Genomic DNA, 19,675 nt, shown 5'->3' with positions numbered 1-19,675 from the left:
TACTCACATTTCTCTGATGAAGTCACTCGTACCACTCATTCATTTACTCAATCACGCCTCTCATTCATTCTCACCCATTCGATAATTTCTGCCTCGTTCACTTTCCTTCATTCATTCAGTCACGTATCCTTAATACCGGTAGGAACCTCCTGGTTACACCAGCCCACAGGGGATTATTGTGTCCGTCCGTCCGTCGTGCAGGGAGGGGCTTGGTGGGGAGGGAGGGGCTGGGTGGGGAGGGGAGGGTGGGGAGGGGCTGGGTGGGGAGGGTGGGGAGGGGCTGGGTGGGGAAGGTGGGGAGTTGCTGGGTGGGGAGGGTGGGGAAGGGCTGGGTGGGGAGGGTGGGGCTGGGAGGGGGGGTGGGAGGGGTGGGGGCTGGGTGGGGAGGGGCTGGTCACCCCGTGGTGCCCTTATAAAACTCAACGTGTAACCTACTCACGTCGGCTTGTGCCCGCCCTCACAGTCGGGCATATTTGCGGAATACACCACGCCGCCGTTGACCCTGGCCATTGACCGAGCAACCCAACGTTCCTACCAGCTCCCTCCGCAGGAATGTGTTTTACTCACTAATTCTCTCACGTACACAGGTTTTGTCTTCTGACGAACAGCAAAACATTGGATTTTACACAGCACATTAGCGAGTTAAGGTCCAGATGTAGAATTATAACAGCGCATATAAGGAACACTGTGAGAGACAAAACGTTTTCGATGTCAATTTATCTCATTCCTTCCAAATTAAATCTTTTATTACTCATCTCATTCATCGCTCAATCACCCACACCGCTAATTGTCAATACTTAATTAAATATACCTTTTAATAAATGTTTTCTCCTACAACATCAGAGTGCAGCGGCACATTAAATACGCACTACAATGACAATAGTTTAAAGCGATTTGAAGCATGTTTTATTTTATTTGGGGGGGGGCAGAGCTTTGTGACGTCATATTTGGGGAGGGGGTCTGACTTTTTGTGACGCCGTGTGACGAGGGGAGGGGGTCACAAATCATCCAAAATCGCGTGACGTCATTTATGGACGGCCCCTATAGGGTTTAAATGCGCTCTTCTAGAACCTAGTGCTGGTGACGTTCCAGATGGTTCGTAGCAAGGACCTTCTTCTTCTAGATGCGGGATCCTCGTTTGTACGAAAGCCACTTAAATTAGCCACCTTTTTAAAAATATTTATTTTGTTATACTTTCGAATGCCGTAGTTTCTTGCTTTCATTTAGTTTTTTACCCCAAAAAAACCTCGCGTCTTTACGTATCACTTATTTACCTTAACACAACAACATATATTCGAAAGTAAAAAATGAAATTAAAATTAATAAAAAAGAAAAACTATTTTATTGTTTTTCTTTTTTTATTGTTTTTTTTTATTAATTTTAATTTCATTTTTTACCTACGTGACTTTACCGAAAGAACTAAGAGTATGAATCCTTGCAGTCACGAAAGCTTCAAATCTAGAATATATTCGAAAGTTGGGGTGGGTGGGGGGGTGAGAGAGCCGTGCACCCCAACAGAGAGCGAAGCCCCCCCACTCCACCCCCCGACTCACCCCCCGACTCACACCCCCCCCCACTCCCCCCGACTCCCCCCCCCCACTCCACCCCCCGACTCACCCCCCGACTCACACCCCCCCCCACTCTTCTCGACTCCCCCCCCCGACCCCCCCCCCCCACTCCCCCCCACTCCCCCCGACTCCCCCCCTACTCCCCCCCCGACCCCCCTCACTCCCCCCGACTCCCCCCCCCCCCACACTCCACCCCCACTCCCCCCCCCACTCCCGCGTGTGGCAGTGGCGGTGGTGGTGGTGTCTTCAAGGCGCCTCGGGCTCGCGAGGTATTCGTGGTGAGGCACGGGCTCTGAGGTAAAGACCAAGAGAGAGCCGGGCGGCTCTCGGGGGGAACCCTCGCCATGCTGTCGCGGCTGCGCCACCTGGACGCGTACGCGAAGCCGCTCGAGGATTTCCGCGTGAAGACGAGCGGCGGGGCCGCGGGTGAGTCCGCGGAGCCTACGGGCTCGCCTGAGCGCGCTGCCCGCGAGGGCGCCTCCTGGGCGGCGGCGCAGGGACGCCCCGGAACCTGGGTCATCGTGCTTTTCATTTTTTTTTTTAATTTTGAATTAAATGCTTTCACCTGCATCGCGGATGTCGTGAGATGGACCATCTCGTTTGCAAGGGTGTCCAGGGTATCCACCGACACGTACAAACGACGTCGTGACACGTATACTAACATTTGACATCTCAAGCCAAAGTGGTTTCCTGTTCGCTTTGAGACGTTACAATGAGCGTTGATGCAGCGCCTAATTCCCGTACAGAAGCCACGCAGAGCCACCTGGCCAGTGTAATTTAGGTATCAATTAAAAGTGTAATGAAATAACAAAGTATTTTACATGACCGTGTCAACAGCGGTGAGCAGAGGGGCGACGCTCACAACAACGAGCAGAGCACCGGGCGATTAAAACGCAGCAAGTTGGCACAGTGGGGAGAGCACATATATAAGGTTTCTCAGACAGGGGCCATCCACTTAGTACGAAAGCAAAAAATCTGTCAAAACTTGACCCCTTCCCCGCTCCCTGTACGCACGCGGACTTTTTACTCCCCCCCCCGAATCCTATAGAACGGCCGGTATTTAATCCACGCAGAAACGATCAAGAATGAGTAATATTAACGTTTCGATTTAAAGCTTTCGTGACTGCATGGATTCATATGCTTGGTTATTTCGGTAAAGTCACGTAGAAGGGAAATAATAAAATAATAATAATTAAACATAAGATACAATTCTCACGACGTTTCGGCCACAACACAAGCAGCCGTCCTCAGGTGAGGAACAGGGCTGTCGGAAATACATTGTCCTAATGAACACTGCTAAGCTTGGCAGCGTATTTTTTTAAACCTCTTTGTCAAGGCTCTCTCCTCCTCCGATCCAGCTTAAAAATAATAATATTAACGTGTTTAAGCAAACAGATAGTTCACCGCCGGCTGCATTAAATATGTTAGTTGCGTAACTTGGCCACTTAATTTTCTGAGCTGCGAGATAGCTGCAGTCAGGGGCACGGTGGCACACGAGTGACACCTCTCCCACAGTCCCACCGCTACCGGCAGGACTTGTGTGACAGCTGGAGACACTGAACTGGGGCTCATTTGAAGGCCAATGTAGACAAATTGTTATCGAGGCTTCACCTCCCACCCCCGTTTCCTATGCGCACATTGTCAGTAGACCCCCCCCCCATACGCAAGGGTACGCATTTGGGTTAACCCCCCTCCATGCGTACGTACTCAATGGATGGCCCCAACTGCGGGAGGAAGTCGGCCGTGCATCATCCGTGGATCGACTCGACTCAGAGCCACTATTGTGTTGGGGCTTTAAACAGGAGATGAATACAGATGAATAAAGCCTCAACGCCCAATGTGAGCTGGATGTCACTGACTTTTGACGGCCCTTTCTCGATCCACTACTCGATGAAGACCTCCACACGCGCTGCGTGTCAGTCGTGGGGGTGCTTTTGACCACACTTCACCACACTGGACAATACGAGTTGATTAGATGGAGCAACACACATGTGAGTGACCATGATTGATGACGATGGTTTGAAGACAAATTCAGTTAGCGGTGGATGGATCATGGCTGATGATATTAAGTTTAGAGTTAGGGGGACCTGGACATAACTCAGATTTGAACTGGGACCCATGTCTAAATAAGAGGGTCCCTGTCTGTACACCAGCATTGGTTTAAGCAAGATTGCTGACGAGACAATGTCAGAACGGCTCCAGGGTTTGGTTGTGCTGAGTCAATGCTGCTGAAAGGATGCACTACTCCCACAGGCCGATGGAATGGGTGAATCGTCTTTTTTGTGTGGATTGTCAAATTTGGAAGGAGGCATGTTCTGTTTATTTTTTTGTTACATGATTGACCTTAAAACATTAACAATTCTTGTATATTAAATAGGATGGTTCACTGTTGGATAGTTTGATATATTGTTAACATGAGATAAAGGGGAATCCTGCTATTTCAGGTTTCTCATAGGGTTTTTCAGCAGCTGCAGGGATCAATGAGTTAATTGGCCCTGCCTGATGCGTACCGATATTGTGATTTTCATGGCAGTGGGGAGCGGTGGCGCTGTGGTTTGCACAATGAGCTCGGCCACCCGAGTTTGATTCCCGTCCACGGCCAACATCAGTGATGAATATCTGAAGGAATACCTTGTACAGTGTGTAAACATCATGACTTGGGAGAGGAAGGTGGCTAGGCAATTTTACTGGCCACACCGCCTCCTCGTGTGCTGCGTTAGCCTCTATAGGTGCTAGCTAACAGCACTTGCGGCAACAGCCTGTGCCGGCTACACAGGGAATCTTTGTCTCTGTGTTGGCAGTAACGTTGGTGAGTGCCGTCATCATCCTGCTGCTGTTCGTGTCGGAGCTTCAGTTCTACATGAGCAAGGAGGTGAGACGTGCAGGACAACTGCCCAGGTGTCATCATATCTCCTTGACTCTTCGCGTTCTTAGATCCCTCACAGCTCCTTTCACGCATGTTCCACTATGCTGTGGTTTCAGTATGACTACAGTATTTTCCTTGCATAAAGTAAACTAGCAAATCCAACTGAATGGTAGGGTGAGCGGCTTGCAATGAAAAGTTTGAGTTCAAATCCTGGTTGTGGATTGAGTCAATAAAATGAGTCCCAGTTTGTTTGGGGGAAATTAAATCAAGAACAGTGGTTGTGTTATGAATATATGTGTCCCTGCCAAACGTCCACAAATGGCTCAGGGCTGTAAACAGAATATGATCACCTTAATGCAGCTCATTTGAGCAGGAAATCATGTTTCTACTTTGAACCAATTTATCCTAGCACGAAGGGTTTTCAGTCACCAGTTTCGTATGAAGACACTTTTACCATGACTACAACTAGCTGTTACAATCTGTGCATCCTGAATGTATAACAGGCAGTATAGTACTATAGTATAGTACTGTAACATCAAGCAGGGATAGCCCACCCAGTACACAGGCCTAATATACAGAAAATTCTGGGGAGTTGAAATTCACACTGAGCCGGGACAAGGTTTTAGGCGAATTAAAAAACATTCTAGAATACCTTTTAAATGTAAGAATATAGTGTATATATATAATAAAGTTAATTGAATACGAAAATAAAATATATGATACAACACACTAGAACCTGTTAAATTGTATATAGTGTGGAAAACATCGCATTAAAGTGGTATCAAATGCATTTAAAGTAATACATTAGTACAGGAATTTCCTGTAATGCACAATGGATGCGTTCCTGGGAAATTGTACATAACTCTAAATTACTTAAAGCCAACTCTAATTTCCCATAGACACAATGTTAAAATCAGGGGTTGCGTTCCTAGCTGACATTTCTAGAAAAAAAATTGTGTGACTATCTTAAAGTGTAAAAAAAATGCATATCATTATAAGTTTAAATACATTTTAACGAATAATAAATACAAATAATTAGTTACAACTTATCAGAGTCGCTTGAAGAACTTTGCTGTCCAAGACCTCTTTGAGTGAACAGCGGTTGAGTTAAGCAGACGAAGGGGCAGGATCACCTGCCTCCTCATCCGACGATGAAGCTGGAGCCACAGGAACGCAGAGCATTTAAAACCTGTTCAAAGACAGCTGGCCAGCATTTTTATTCCTCTGCTGGTACAGCTCCCTGTAGTCGTGATGGCCACTGTTTAATGTCCTGTTAACTCTGGAGCTGCATCCTCTGTTTGGGTCATCCTCTCTGAGGATGTCCATTGCTGCTTCCCAATGAATAAAAACCTCTTGATTTTTTTTTTAAGTTAATATTCATGGGTAGGGGTGGGATTGTTTCATCGGTCTCTTCCTCAAATCGTTGTTGTTCCAGCTGCATTAGGTCCTCATTTGACAGCTCCCTCACTATTGGACTCGAGCAACTCTACTATGTTCGACTCCTCCACACTGTCGAGTCCAACTTCTGTCCTCCATGAGGAGGTAAATCCCTCCACTGGGTGGAGGGATTTTCGGTGTTACGCACTATACTTGTTCAGTACGGTATTATATTGAAAAAAAGTCTGATTTCATAGCGTGTGTTCCTGCAAAAAAATGCTATTTTTTTAAAGAACGCTTTTGCAAAACACACATGTAAGGAAATATATTCCAGAATTAATCAACAACGTTTTTCCCAAACGTCGCATACTGCGGTAACTTATAGCAGGGGATTCCTGTAGTGGGGGAGGGGTGGTGGGGGATGTCCGGGTGGAGTGATAGGGGAGGGTTTTGGGGAATAGGGGAGGAGTGGTCTCGTACAAGGGGATGGGGGGAGAGCGGCATATCCTTTAATCGACGTACATCACGACAGTATACAGCATACCATAACACACTACACACAATATATTACTTAGCCACGCTTATATTGTACAGTTCACAGGGTTGCTGTTGTGTTTTTTTTGTTAAGAGATGTTAATTGAAATCCCAGCTCCGCCAGACTTTTCCGCTAGCTGACCCAGGGCTCTCCCTGTTCGTTCAGCTACCCGGGGTTTACGCTCCGTGTTCGGGCCTCCTATTGACTTGTGTTGTGCTTGTCCACTGCCTTGCGGCTGCCTGCAGGTTTATCCGGAGTTGTTCGTGGACACGACGCGTGGGGAGAAGCTCCGAATTAATATGGACGTCACGTTTCCACACATGGCCTGTGCCTGTACGCATCTCCTCGGCTACTTTGTCCATTCACGCATGCGTGCTCACTCAAGGCCACACGCAGTCTTTCACTCCCACTGACTGCATCCACCAGGTTGGAGAGTGGCGTTTTGAACTAAAACTAAACTATATTTTATTTTAGCAGGTAAAGTCCATTGAGCTTATACAGCTCTATTTCAGAAGCGACTTGGCCACAGATGACAGAACAACCAATTGCACTATCGTGTAGAAATTTATAGCAGCCAAATACTCTAAACGCATGTTTCTAAATATGGAGGGAAACTCCAGGGGACCCGGAGAAAAATCCACACAACCACACGGGGAGAACGTAGAAACTGAAAATATACAGCAGCAGGCGTTGGGGTCGGGATCGAGCCCACGACCTCCTGTATACCAGGCGGGGTAGTTAACGTCTCCTAGCCTCCGTGAGTTCTGGAGATTAGGTACTTCATAGATTAACATCCTGTAAAACGTATGCTCCTCGTCACCAAGCCATTCACCACCAAAGCCATCATTTATCCATCAGTCATTTGGCCAAAGCCCTTAATGCCACACTACACTTTGCTACCAACGCTTCTCTTCAGCAGTTATAGCAGATGCTGCACAGTAGACATGCCACGCACAAGATATGCTGTGACAGTATCCCACCATCTGGCTTTAGGTCTTATCTTCCCCATGGTACCGATGCCTAATGTACAATTGGAAAGTAAAATATTCTCCTTTGCGTGACTGCGGCAACGAGCACCAAACCATGTACCATACAACTTGACGCTGCCTCAGATATACATTTTAAGGCAGTGTATCTGCAATTCACCAACTCTCAGCAAGAGCGATTGAATGACTCAATTACAACTCCATCTCAGTAGTTGCTCTTCATTGGCCATACGATCATCATAATCATCATCTCCGTTGGTTGCTAGGCTCATGGAGGCTACTCCAATGCCTGCCTCGGCCATCGGCCCTCCCCCCATCACATCTCCAGCACTCATCGTGCCACGCTCTCTTCCGGACTTGTGCGTGGCTCCTCATCCTGGCTCGTCGCAAAGTCCCCCAGCGTCTGTCTCGGGACACCTGCGCTCAAATGCCAACATCTCTTTTTCAAGCTGCTGATGGTCCAGCTCTGATCTATACAGTAACAAAAACTGTACTTCAACCTAAAATGCGCTTTTCTTTATGCTCACACTCACCTCTATTCTCTTCAGTAGCGGTGTTCATAGCCCATAAAAAAAAACCTGCCTTAGCAAAGCAAGACACCTCTTGACCTCCTCACAGTTCCCTGCATTATTCAAAGCGACACATTTGCGTATCAACCTGCCCTGTCTCACTATATCGTAACATTAAACTAAACTTTAAACTAAACTTGTTTATTTTAGAAGGTAAGGCCTACTGAGCTATATAGCTCTGTTTCAGAAGTGACCTGGCCACAAATGTACGTAGCTGCAAAATGCTCTGAACACGTGTTTCGAATTGTGTATGGAAAAACCGGAGTACCTGGAGAAAAATCCACATGACCACAGGGAGAACATGCAAACTCAATAAACACAGGCGTCAGAGTTGGGATCGAATCCACGACTTCCTGTATACCAGGTTAAGTAGTTAACATCTCGCCACCGTAGCGCCCACATATTATCAACACGGCCACACGCCAGCCTGCCAGGCAGAGACCATGAGACGGCTGATATTGTCATTTGACAAGGAAACGTTCCATTTGTGTTTGTGACATTCGCAGTCTTGAGCATCGACTCGATGGATGTGTCCGGGGAGCAGCAGATTGACGTCTCGCACAATGTGTACAAGCAGCGGCTGAGCCCAGATGGCCAGCCTGTCGCTCAAGGTGCAGAGAAACACGGTGAGCTACCCCCACCACCTAGACAGCCCCTCACAGTTCAGAGAGACACGGTGAGTCACCCCCACCACCTAGACAGCCCCTCACTGTGCAGAGAGACGCAGTGAGCCACCTCACCACCCAGACAGCCCCTCACAGTGCAGAGAGACGCAGTGAGCCACCTCACCACCCAGACAACCCCTCACTGTGCAGAGAGACGCAGTGAGCCACCTCACCACCCAGACAGCCCCTCACTGTGCAGAGAGACGCAGTGAGCCACCTCACCACCCAGACAGCCCCTCACTGTGCAGAGAGACGCAGTGAGCCACCCTCACCACCCAGACAGCCCCTCACAGTGCAGAACGACACGGTAAGCCACCCTCACCACCCAGACAGCCCCTCACAGTGCAGAGAGATAGGGTGAGTCACCCCCACCACCCAGACAGCCCCTCACTGTGCAGATAGACACGGTGAGTCACCCCCACCACCCAGACAGCCCCTCACAGTGCAGAGAGACACGATGAGTCACCCCACCACCCAGACAGCCCCTCAGTGCAGAGAGACACGGTGAGACACCCTCACCACCCAGACAGCCCCTCACTGTGCAGAGAGACACGGTGAGTCACCCTCACTACCCAGACAGCCCCTCACTGTGCAGAGAGACACGATGAGTCACCCCACCACCCAGACAGCCCCTCAGTGCAGAGAGACACGGTGAGACACCCTCACCACCCAGACAGCCCCTCACTGTGCAGAGAGACACAGTGAGCCACCCTCACCACCCAGACAGCCCCTCACAGTGCAGAGAGACGCAGTGAGCCATCTCACCACCCAGACAGCCCCTCACTGTGCAGAGAGACACGGTGAGCTACTCCCACCACCCAGGCAGTGAGCCTCCATCACCACCGCAGAGGAGTCTTCTGTACAGGGCAAGAGTCCCGCGTTTTGGACTGCCCTCCCTAATCTGCAGGTAACCGTGGTAGCGATTCAACCAATTACCCTCTGATTTAATGTGTCAGGGTGGCCAGTAGTCACTTGCCAATCAGACTCATCCTGGTCTCATAAGTTCTCATCTTGTCAAAAAAATGTTTTTGAAATATGTCATGTTTACCACACTGCTTTGACCCCTAGCGCGCCATGAGTTCACTTCCTGACCGCACACGACACCAATGGAAACTGTTGTAATCAAATGGTGACTATATCGTGATGTGGTTTGGTCAACATTTTTAATCGTGTTTCATTTGGAAGATTTCTAGAGATTAAACATCTCATTGGCAAAGGGTGTCCAGGGTGTCGATATAGCAAATAGGTAATAACACGTACTAACACTTTTAATCGATAACTTTATTGGAATGCATTCAGTGAATCACACCCAGTCAAATAAATACATAATTAAGCGGTGTACACCGCTGGTTCATGTACAATGCACTCGAGCTGTAACAGCTCTAAATGTTGTGGGAGTGAGATTTTTTTTATTGAAAGTGTAAATCAGTTGAGGCTGGCGGCACATTGTAGGGTGTGTGTGTCTGTCTGGGAGACGGTTCCACGTTGGAGCAGCTGCGTCCGAGCGAGAGCGCTTCTCCTGATCTGTGATTTTTGGACTGAAGAGCATAGGTTTTTTTTTATAATCGTGGTTCTTTCGGTAAAGTCACGTAGAAGGGAAATAATAAAATAATATAAATATAAAACAATACAAATTCTCACGACGTTTCGAATCCTGGATTTCACACCTGATGGTGATTGCTTGTGTTGCAGTCGAAACGTTGTGAGAATTTTTATTGTTTTATATTTTTATTATTTTATTATTTCCCTTCTATGTGACTTTACCGAAAGAACCAAGAATATGAATCCCTGCAGTCACGAAAGCTTTAAATCAATAGCATAGGTTTTCTTTTCTTTTAACAAAACGCGAGCCCGTTACAGCCCGTCGCGCAGCTCGCAAATCCGGCAATCGAAGGTCGCGGAGAATCATCCCGACGCAACTGAGACTAGGCCGGAGTCACTACAAACACATTGTGCTTGCCACCAATGAACCAGAATACCGTGCTGATCTCCACGACGCCACTGGAGATATGCAACGTTGAAATCATCAAGTTTGAAAACGAATTCTTTTAAACTGCTTTTGGTGTTTAGTTTGCTGTCCTTCCCCCGCTCCTCCAATACGTACACACGAGTCGTATGTAGTGTCGACGAGCACAGTGCACATGAACAACGGGGAGACGGCTTGGCGTGATCGTCGACGGTTCCATCGTGTTTGTCGATACTGCAGAGGTGGGGGGCAAGCTGGAGGAGGCGCCGCCGCCAGTGGAGACGGGCGAACTGGACCCGGATCGGTGCGAGAGCTGCTACGGGGCCGAGACACCAGCCATGCTGTGAGGGCACCACCTTCACCGCACTCGCCTCATCACCACTCGCCCCCCTGTTGGGCATTTGCTGTTAGCGAGTGGCACCTATGAAGGCCGGCACGGTACAGGAGGGGGGTGGGTGGGCGGCACCACGCTCGACCGCCTTTGTCTCCCCAGTGGAGTGGCGATGTTTACACATTGCACCAGGTACTCATTTGAGGTTAAGTCGACCTAGGGGAGGCCCACCACTGGTTCAGATAATCGTAACTGTAGACCGTGAGCGGGGAATCGAACACGGGTTGCCAGGTTCATAGTGCAGCACGCTATAACCGCTCACCTCATCAGCACTCACCTTGGCACTACGCCTCACCGAGATGGAATCGAACAGTCGACCACTGGATTGCATTGTGCTGACCGGTAGACCATGGCAGCTCCTCAGGTGAGCTTTGTCTCTTCTATGCGTATTCTTGTGGGAACACGCACACGTTTGCATGTGCGTGTGGGGGAGTGGTGGCACAGTGGCTGGCACAACTTTGCTACAGACCCACCGAGCCAAGTTCCAGATTCCCGCTCACTACCAACAACCCGGCCGAGGGCCTCCCCATAGACTGATGTTGCTGGGGCTCCACATGGGGGTGGGGTGGGCTGTGTGCGGCTGTGTGTGCAGCTGCTGCAACTCGTGCGACGACGTGCGGGAGGCGTACCGACTCAAGGGCTGGGCCTTCAAGAACCCGGACTCCATCGAGCAGTGCCGCCGCGAGGGCTTCACGGACAAGATGAAGGAGCAGGCTGGGGAGGGCTGCCGCATCTACGGCTTCCTGGAGGTCAACAAGGTCAGCTACCCAGGGCATCGGATGTCTCACTTAAAATTAGTCGAGTGGCACTTTTTCTTTTCATCAGCTACGTGATGCTGCGTGGAAGTGACCTGGTCTGTCACTCCACACGAAGCTTCGGGTCTTCTTGACCACAGTTATGCCTTGCCTTTAGGCTTGCGAAATGTGAACCTCTGTAATGGAACATCTGCGCTGGTTTGGAACATTCAGGCTGGCCTGCCTACGGATGGATATTCCTGGGTTTAACGAGGCTGTATTGTGTGAAGAGCTCACAAATCCTTGAATGATCTGGACACATTCCCATCAGTGAGCAGGCAAGGGTGCATTGGCTGAATCACGCAGCCTGCATGCCCAGCCACCGTATGCCCAAGCAGCTTTAGCAGCTTTTGTTTGGCCGGATAGAGGGGGCTAAACGAGTGCAGCTTTGGCTAAGAAGGAGGCTTGTGAAGGATGCTACTGGGCAGTTGGAGGCAGTCGCCCTCCAACAACAACAAGGAGCGGAGCGCCAGGCGGCTAAAGCTCAGCAAATTGGCACAGTGGTCAGCCAACTCATGGCCCCTGGGTCTGTACCCATCACCGGCTAGTGAGCCTTTGACGCTTCATGTGGCCCCAAAGTGCACCTAGCGTGGCATAAGCGCCTTGGTGATGTCACCACCACTTAGTCACACTCGGCTTGTTGATGCCCAACTCACAAACTAACACTTTGTGAAAGACCCAACGCAGACGATCCCTGGTTTTGATCTTCCACAAAGCTCATGGTCCACCCTAAACTGCATCTGCGTAAACTATGGCAGATGTAGGCACAGATGGAAAATTCAAAACTGTTCAATGTGCGACTGGTCATCCAGAACAGACCATGCATCATATAACGACACAGTGCCTGGTCCACAAATACAAAGGAGATATGACAATGATACACTCTGCTGCTCCTGCCACAGTTATCTGGCTTGAGCACATCAATGTGATATTGTAGATGTTGCTATTCATCTAAATCAGCCATACGAAAGAAGAAGAAGTGGTGGTGAATGGCCGTTGTTGTGTTGTGGTGACCTGCATTGTGGTGATTGAACACAGCTCAAACGGTCAATCTGCTCAGCCGAGGCCCTCCAGCCACTCGCTCTACCTCTGAGTCAAAATTGGATTAAGTCCTTAATTTTTTTGCGTGGCTTCTTAGGCCTCCACTGCAATGGAAAGTTTACGTAGAACCTTCGGTCCACGGCAAGTGATGTTAACAACTGCGCAACATCTTATCCACAGGTTGCCGGGAACTTCCACTTTGCTCCGGGAAAGAGTTTCCAGCAGGCTCACGTACATGGTGAGACACCCCCCCCCACCACCCCCACCTACCCGTCACCATCGCTGCATCCATCCACTCTGTATCTTACACGTAATTTAAATATGCAAATGTATTACATAAATCATTAGTATTTAAATCCGGCCAGGTGGCTCAACGGCAGAGAAATTGGATCGCAATTGGAAGGTTTCCAGTACATATACTTGTTGGGGCGGTTAGGCACAGCTTATCATGCCTCCTCAGTTAATAAACTAAGTACAACATTGGTGGTGAAGTCATATGTAGAGACTCGCCCCCCCCCCCCGCCATAGGAATATGGAATTTTCACAACTGTGATGGGCTGTAAATGGGAGATGAGCATCGTCACCTTGTGAGCTGTGCAGGAAATCACTTTTTTCACTTTGACAAACCTCTTTTTATCTTGTTTCACAGTGTCTCACTCTCGTGTAACAAACTCAGGAAACAGAATGTTTTAGCCTTCTTTGTTTACCCATCAGCAGTTCACCAGCATGGGTTCAAGAAAGCCTGGCTCTGCTGGCGAGACACTGAAAGTCAAAACGGGGCCCGAGTTTGCTTGTGTTGAACCAATGCTGCTGAAATTGTGCACTTCCAGAAGGGCCACATTGCTTCTGGAATGTGTAAACATTTTTGTTTTATGTCGAGAGAGATAGGGGAAGGAGGAAAATTGTTTGCTTATCTATTTTATTTCTTGCGTGCTTATGTTGCGTCTTTCATTCGAGTTGCATTGTAAGTTGTGATGCATTGCCATTACAAACCTAAACACATTCCTGGGGAGGGAGCTGGTAGGAACGTTGGGTTGCTCGGTCAATGGCCAGGGTCAACGGCGGCGTGGTGTATTCCGCAAATATGCCCGACTGAGAGGGCGGGCACAAGCCGGCGTGAGTAGGTTAAACGTTGATTTTTATAAGGGCACCACGCGGTGACCAGCCCCTCCCCACCCAGCCCTACCCCTCCCACTCCCCACCCAGCCCCACCCTCCCCACCCAGCCCCTCCCCACCCTCCCCACCCAGCCCCTCCCCACCCTCCCCTACCCAGCCTCCCCACCCAGCCCCTCCCCACCCTCCCCTCCCCACCCAGCCCATCCCTCCCCTCCCAGCCCCTCCCTGCACGACGGACGGACGGATGGACACAATAATCCCCTGTGGGCTGGTGTAACCAGGAGGTTCCTACCAGTATTAAAGTCTCTGTGTCAGTTGCTTTAATGGTAATGATGCCCTTGTGTTCCCCTTCTTTCAGTCCATGACCTGCAGACGTTTGGCTCTGAGAAGGTAAGTTGTGGCGAGGTTTGGGTTGGCGTTTTCCCATTAATGTCCAAACTTACCTTGAATCAAGTAAGAGAGCAGGGTTGGAGCCAGGCCTGCATGAACATTACCTCTTGACCAGCATGGTGGTAGTGTGTCCCCACTCTCTGCTGCCAACCTCTTGAATTCTAGACACTAGAGTGGTTAATGTTGGTGTTTTTGCATCAACGGTAACCGCGTAAAATGAAATAAAACAAACCTCAGTAGATTGACACGCATTTACAAAAAATGTCTGCCAATAAACGATATTTTTACCTATTCAACTGAGAAATTATCGGGCTTTCCATGGTCCTACAAGGAAGCACAGGCCAATTACATTCTAGAACTCTCTCTTGTGCAGGCCCTGCTTCCAGCAGTTGTGTGAGCAAGCAAGCGCTGGGAGGGTTGCAACGTTTACTTTCCAACCGAGAAGCAAGGTTGAACGTACCGTGCCGTGACGTGAGCCGCTGTGCCGTTTGTACGTTCACGTGTCACCAATCGGTGCCTTTATTGTGAACAATTCCACTGGAAATGGTGATCCCACATTTGACTTTGAGCACTGGTAACTCTTGAGAGTTCTTGCCTGTTTACCGGTTACCGTTTACAAACAACCCTGACGTACACCGTACTCAATTTAACACGTAGGCTTTCGCGACCAATATTATTCATAATATAAGTTTTTGGGTCAGATCGCGTTATTTATAAATGTGTCGTAACCCTCCACCACCCGACACGGGCCAAACAGTAAAAAATGTGTCACGTTTTCAAAGGACAAATTAATTGACTTCTTTAGCCCACCGGTGTGCTGAAGAGAAAATCAACAGCATTTTAAAATTTGAGTAGTCCGACGTTTCGCTGATAATTACAATCAGCTTCATCGGGCAAGAATGGTGAAGCCGTACTATTAATCGTGGCGGCATACCAGCTTCAAACCACAAACCTCTGCAGCGAGCCGTGAACGCAATGCCGCTGTGTGTTAACCGCGTTGCTCAATCACAGCTTTTCACTGTTTGTAACTTAACTCCCGTCGTCACCGCTTCTCCCATGCAGTTCAACCTGACGCATCACATCAAGCATCTGTCCTTCGGCCAAGAGTATCCGGGCATAATCAACCCCCTTGATGGGACGAACGCGGCTGCGGTGGAAGGTGGGTTACACATGGAAGGTAGTTGACTTGTAACGGGAGGAATAAGGTTTGGGTTGGAGCCAGGCCTACATGAACATAGCTTATCGATCAGCGTGGTGTTGGTGTGTACCCGCTCTCTGCTGCCTACCTCTTGAGATCTAGACACTCGAGTAATGGTTCATGCTGGCGGCGAGTAGTGGGATGGTCAGGTTCCAGTGGCAAGTTCAAGATGTCATAGCGAAAGCTATTTCTACTACCGCACCTTTCTACCAACGGTTCTATGCTCGGTCAGATTTCGCAGCTATTGCACAGTAAACGCACGACACGCAATATCTGCCTCTAACAGTATCCCACAAAATGGTTTTAGGTCTTCTCTTCCCTTTGCTTGTCGGACTCGTAGAGATCACTCCGGTGCCTGTCTCCACAGTCGGCACTACTCCCATCCTGTCTATTCATATTTATAGCACTCACCCACATATGTAGTGGGTTCACAAGCAACAAAGACGGTGTAGTCGAGGCACACTATTTATTATAACTTTACACCCGGCACAGGGCAACGTATACAACACTCGAAGGGGTAACGGCCCCTTCACCCGTACTGGACTGGGATACACCCCTCGGCTATCTGCCCAACTGTTCTGCTCCTCCGCTAAGTGTGCTAGGGGAGGCTATCTGACCTGGCCCTGGTCAAGGCACAGGTCACGACACCCAGCCAGACAGAGCCTGCTCTTAGAAGAACATCGGCTCTGAGGCTCTGGGGCCGCCCCACTGGCTTGCTCTGCTCGGTCCGGAGAAGGATGGCGAGTCAGAGGAGTTCCAGGGCCTATCTGCCGGTCTTCAGTCTTCACTGGCTCTTCGCTCCTTAGCTCCCCAACACTACTCCTCGAGCTCTCTCGCTCCCCGCCTTTTATACCAACTTGCCACCGAGGGGTGGGGCTGTGTGGGATCCCAGCATCCCCCCCACAGCCCCCCAGGGTGGTAACCGTTTGCGGACGTGGATGTGGACACCCCTGTGTGCTTGTCCGTTTCCCTCCCGTAACACCCCTACACATACATAGACTTTCTTCCCAACCTCCCAGTTTGCCTACTTTATCCTCCTCCATCATGCACGCTTGTCCCAACCAAGCACAGCGGCCTTGCCTCAATGTATCGAAAACACCTGGCTGCAACGTTCTCTTCTCGAACCTCCAAGTTGCTTATCCTACCTTGCCACGAAATCCCCAGTATCCTTCTCGGAACAAACCTGTGCTCAAATGCCCATTTCTCGTACGGAACGCCCTTGCCTATAAAAGTCTGGCATTCACCAGCATTGGTTTAAGGAAGCCCGGCTCTCCTGATGAGACAATGGGTGTCAACACAGGTCACAAGTGTGCTTATATTGGACCAAAGGTGCTGACATTATGCACTTCTAAAAGGCCCTGTTCTCTCGAGAAACGGTGCCTTAACGCGGCGAGAGAGTTTGTGTACGTCTGAGAAGCTGATCGCTATACCGTCGAGAGCCTAGTGCTCTCAGAAGGGTCACCCAAGGCGGGAAGACTTCAGTGGAGACGTCAGACAAAACCCGTTTCGAAAGGTCCCCACATGACCTTTTCAAATAAATGGTGATCCAAGAAAGCAACGGGAAACTACTTGGATTATTTCTCCCTTGAAAACTTCAATGATGACAAGCAAAATCAACAAAGGCCCTGAGTATCGGCGTCCTTTAAATAGGACAGGGGTGCTAAGAATCTCCGAGCTTGTGTCAAAGAACCCTTTCAAAGTAGCAACTTGGAACGTTAAAAGTTTACTTCAAGCAGGAAAACTAGCCAATGTCATACAAGAAATGGATCGACTTAAAATCAACATAATCGGTCTAAGCGAAACTAAATGGCCTGGAACAAAAAAGTTTATATCGAGCGAACACCACATCTTCTGCTCCGGAGGAGAAGAAAACACCAAACAAACATACGGTGTCGCCTTTATAGTACACAAGAAATTAGCGAATAAAGTCAACAACTTAACCCCAGTATCAGAACGAATAGCACTACTACAATTAGCAGGCAACAAAGTCAACGTGAACATTCTACAGGTTTATGCTCCAACAGCAGATAAACAAGATCATGAAATCGAATCGTTCTATGAGCAACTAACCAACACGCTGAAGCCGCTGAAGAAGCAAGACATCACTATAATCCTCGGCGATTTCAACGCCAAGGTTGGCCACGGTCGAATGCAGAACATTGTCGGAGAACACGGACTAGGAACAAGGAATGAACGAGGCGACAGACTGGTTCAATTCTGCCAAGAAGAACGTTTCAGTATTGCTAACACGTGGTTCCAATTACCACCTCGACGACTGTACACGTGGACCTCGCCGCAAGACTCCGACAACAACATCGTCAGGAACCAAATCGATTATATCCTAATTAACATCAGGTTTAAGTCCAGTGTGATTACAGCAAAAACCTACCCTGGAGCCGATATATCGTCAGATCATAACCCAGTAACAGCTACAATAAGACTCAAATTGCGATCAATACAATGTACAAAGACGAGACGAGCAGACCTGGAGAAACTGAAGAACAGCGCCGATAAAAGACAAGTACAGCAACATCTCAACGATAGCATCCGCTCAATAACAACAGAAACAGCAGATGTTCAGGAGTACTGGCGCTCGTTCAAACAATGCATCACAGAAACAACAGAAGTCATGCTGGGACATCAGCCACCGAAAAAGAAACAACGATGGATGACACATTGTATTCTCGATCTAATGAGCCAACGAAGAATGTACAAAAACAACAACTTGGAGAAGTACAAACAAATGCAACAGAAGATCAGAGAAGCAATCCGACAGGCAAAAGAAAAGTGGCTGGAAGAACAATGCGCCGAGATTGAAGAACTAATTAAAAAACATGACAATTTTACTCTGCACAAGAAGCTCAAAGAAGCTGGTAACATCTACAGACCAGCCCCAACAGCTACCTTGTATGCGGACAACAACCAACCAATCCTAAATAAACAAGAAAAAATGGACACCTGGACAAACTATATACACAAGCTCTATGGCGCCATGAGAACACCTGCAGAAAAAGACCAACAGATGTTGAAAGACGCTCTACACATTTTAACATCAGAAGTAGAACATGCAATCAAAACAGCTAAGTCCAGCAAAGCGTGCGGGCCCGACACAATCCATGTAGAATTGCTCAAACTATTAGACAGTAACAACATACGACAACTGACTAATTGGTACAATCAAATATACAATGGCAATAAAATTCCATCCGACTGGCTACAATCCATCTTTGTGGCCATACCAAAGAAAGCAACAAGCCGGAAATGCGAGGACTACAGACTGATAAGCTTGATGAGCCACGTGCTGAAAGTCTTCCTGAAGGTGATCCAACAGCGCATACGCTCCACATGCGAAAATGCATTGAAGAACACACAGTTTGGCTTCTGCAAAGGACTAGGCACAAGAGAAGCAATCTTCTGTCTACAGATACTACTACAGCGATGCTACGAACATCAGAAAGAAGTGTACATCTGCTTCATAGATTACGAGAAAGCCTTTGACTCAGTCGACCACGACCGACTAGCAGCTCTATTAAAACAACTGGGACTAGATAAAAACGACATCAACTTCATCATTGCTCTTTATTGGAAGCAAACAGCCCAACTCCGATATGACAACGAATTGACAGACCAAACACCAATCCAAAAAGGTGTACGACAAGGCTGCCCACTTTCACCCAGTCTTTTCAACATCTACTCGGAGCAGATTTTTGATCGAACACTAGCAGATAAAAACATTGGTATTAAAGTCAATGGACAATACATCAACAACATCAGGTATGCCGACGACACTGCACTGCTGGCCGATTCGGAACAAGACCTACAACAAATCTTGGACGAGGTTGCCACAGAGAGTCAAATATGGGGCTTACGAATTAATAAAAAGAAAAACAAAGGTTATGACGGTCAGCCGAACTACAAGCGAAATAACAATCAAGCTTGGCAGCGAAAAATTGGAACAAGTACACCGATTTAAATACCTTGGTGTAATCATTGACGATCAGTTGAACCATGAAGTCGAAATCAAGAGCAGAATTGAACAAGCAAGGCAAGCATTTATTAAATGGAAAACACTCCTTGCAGACCGCAACTTGAGTACATCACTGAAACTGCGCACACTGAAATGCTACATCTGGTCAATTTTGCTGTACGGAGTAGAGACGTGGACACTGACAATAACAGCAACAAAAAGGCTCGAAGCTTTCGAGATGTGGC

At 48.5% G+C, this 19,675-nt stretch overlaps 1 protein-coding gene across 1 annotated transcript in view; it reads left to right on the top strand.

Moving 5' to 3' along the window:
- Window positions 1-1,763: 1,763 nt before the first annotated feature.
- LOC144726203 (endoplasmic reticulum-Golgi intermediate compartment protein 3-like) overlaps window positions 1,764-19,675 on the top strand; it is a 23,157-nt gene continuing 5,245 nt past the window's right edge. The window contains exons 1-9 of the mRNA XM_078604701.1: window positions 1,764-1,994; window positions 4,370-4,440; window positions 6,592-6,679; window positions 8,408-8,527; window positions 10,773-10,875; window positions 11,516-11,681; window positions 12,939-12,996; window positions 14,234-14,265; window positions 15,328-15,424. Coding sequence (XP_078460827.1) covers window positions 1,913-1,994; window positions 4,370-4,440; window positions 6,592-6,679; window positions 8,408-8,527; window positions 10,773-10,875; window positions 11,516-11,681; window positions 12,939-12,996; window positions 14,234-14,265; window positions 15,328-15,424 — 817 coding nt within the window. The 5' untranslated portion in view covers window positions 1,764-1,912. The remainder of the gene's footprint in view (window positions 1,995-4,369; window positions 4,441-6,591; window positions 6,680-8,407; window positions 8,528-10,772; window positions 10,876-11,515; window positions 11,682-12,938; window positions 12,997-14,233; window positions 14,266-15,327; window positions 15,425-19,675) is intronic.

The sequence above is a fragment of the Lampetra planeri genome, chromosome 23 (assembly GCF_965212315.1).
Source record: "Lampetra planeri chromosome 23, kcLamPlan1.2.h2, whole genome shotgun sequence".
Taxonomy (NCBI): Eukaryota; Metazoa; Chordata; class Hyperoartia; order Petromyzontiformes; family Petromyzontidae; genus Lampetra; species Lampetra planeri.
Note: the sequence above shows the minus strand (reverse complement) of the source record. Positions and strands in the feature narration are given on the sequence as shown.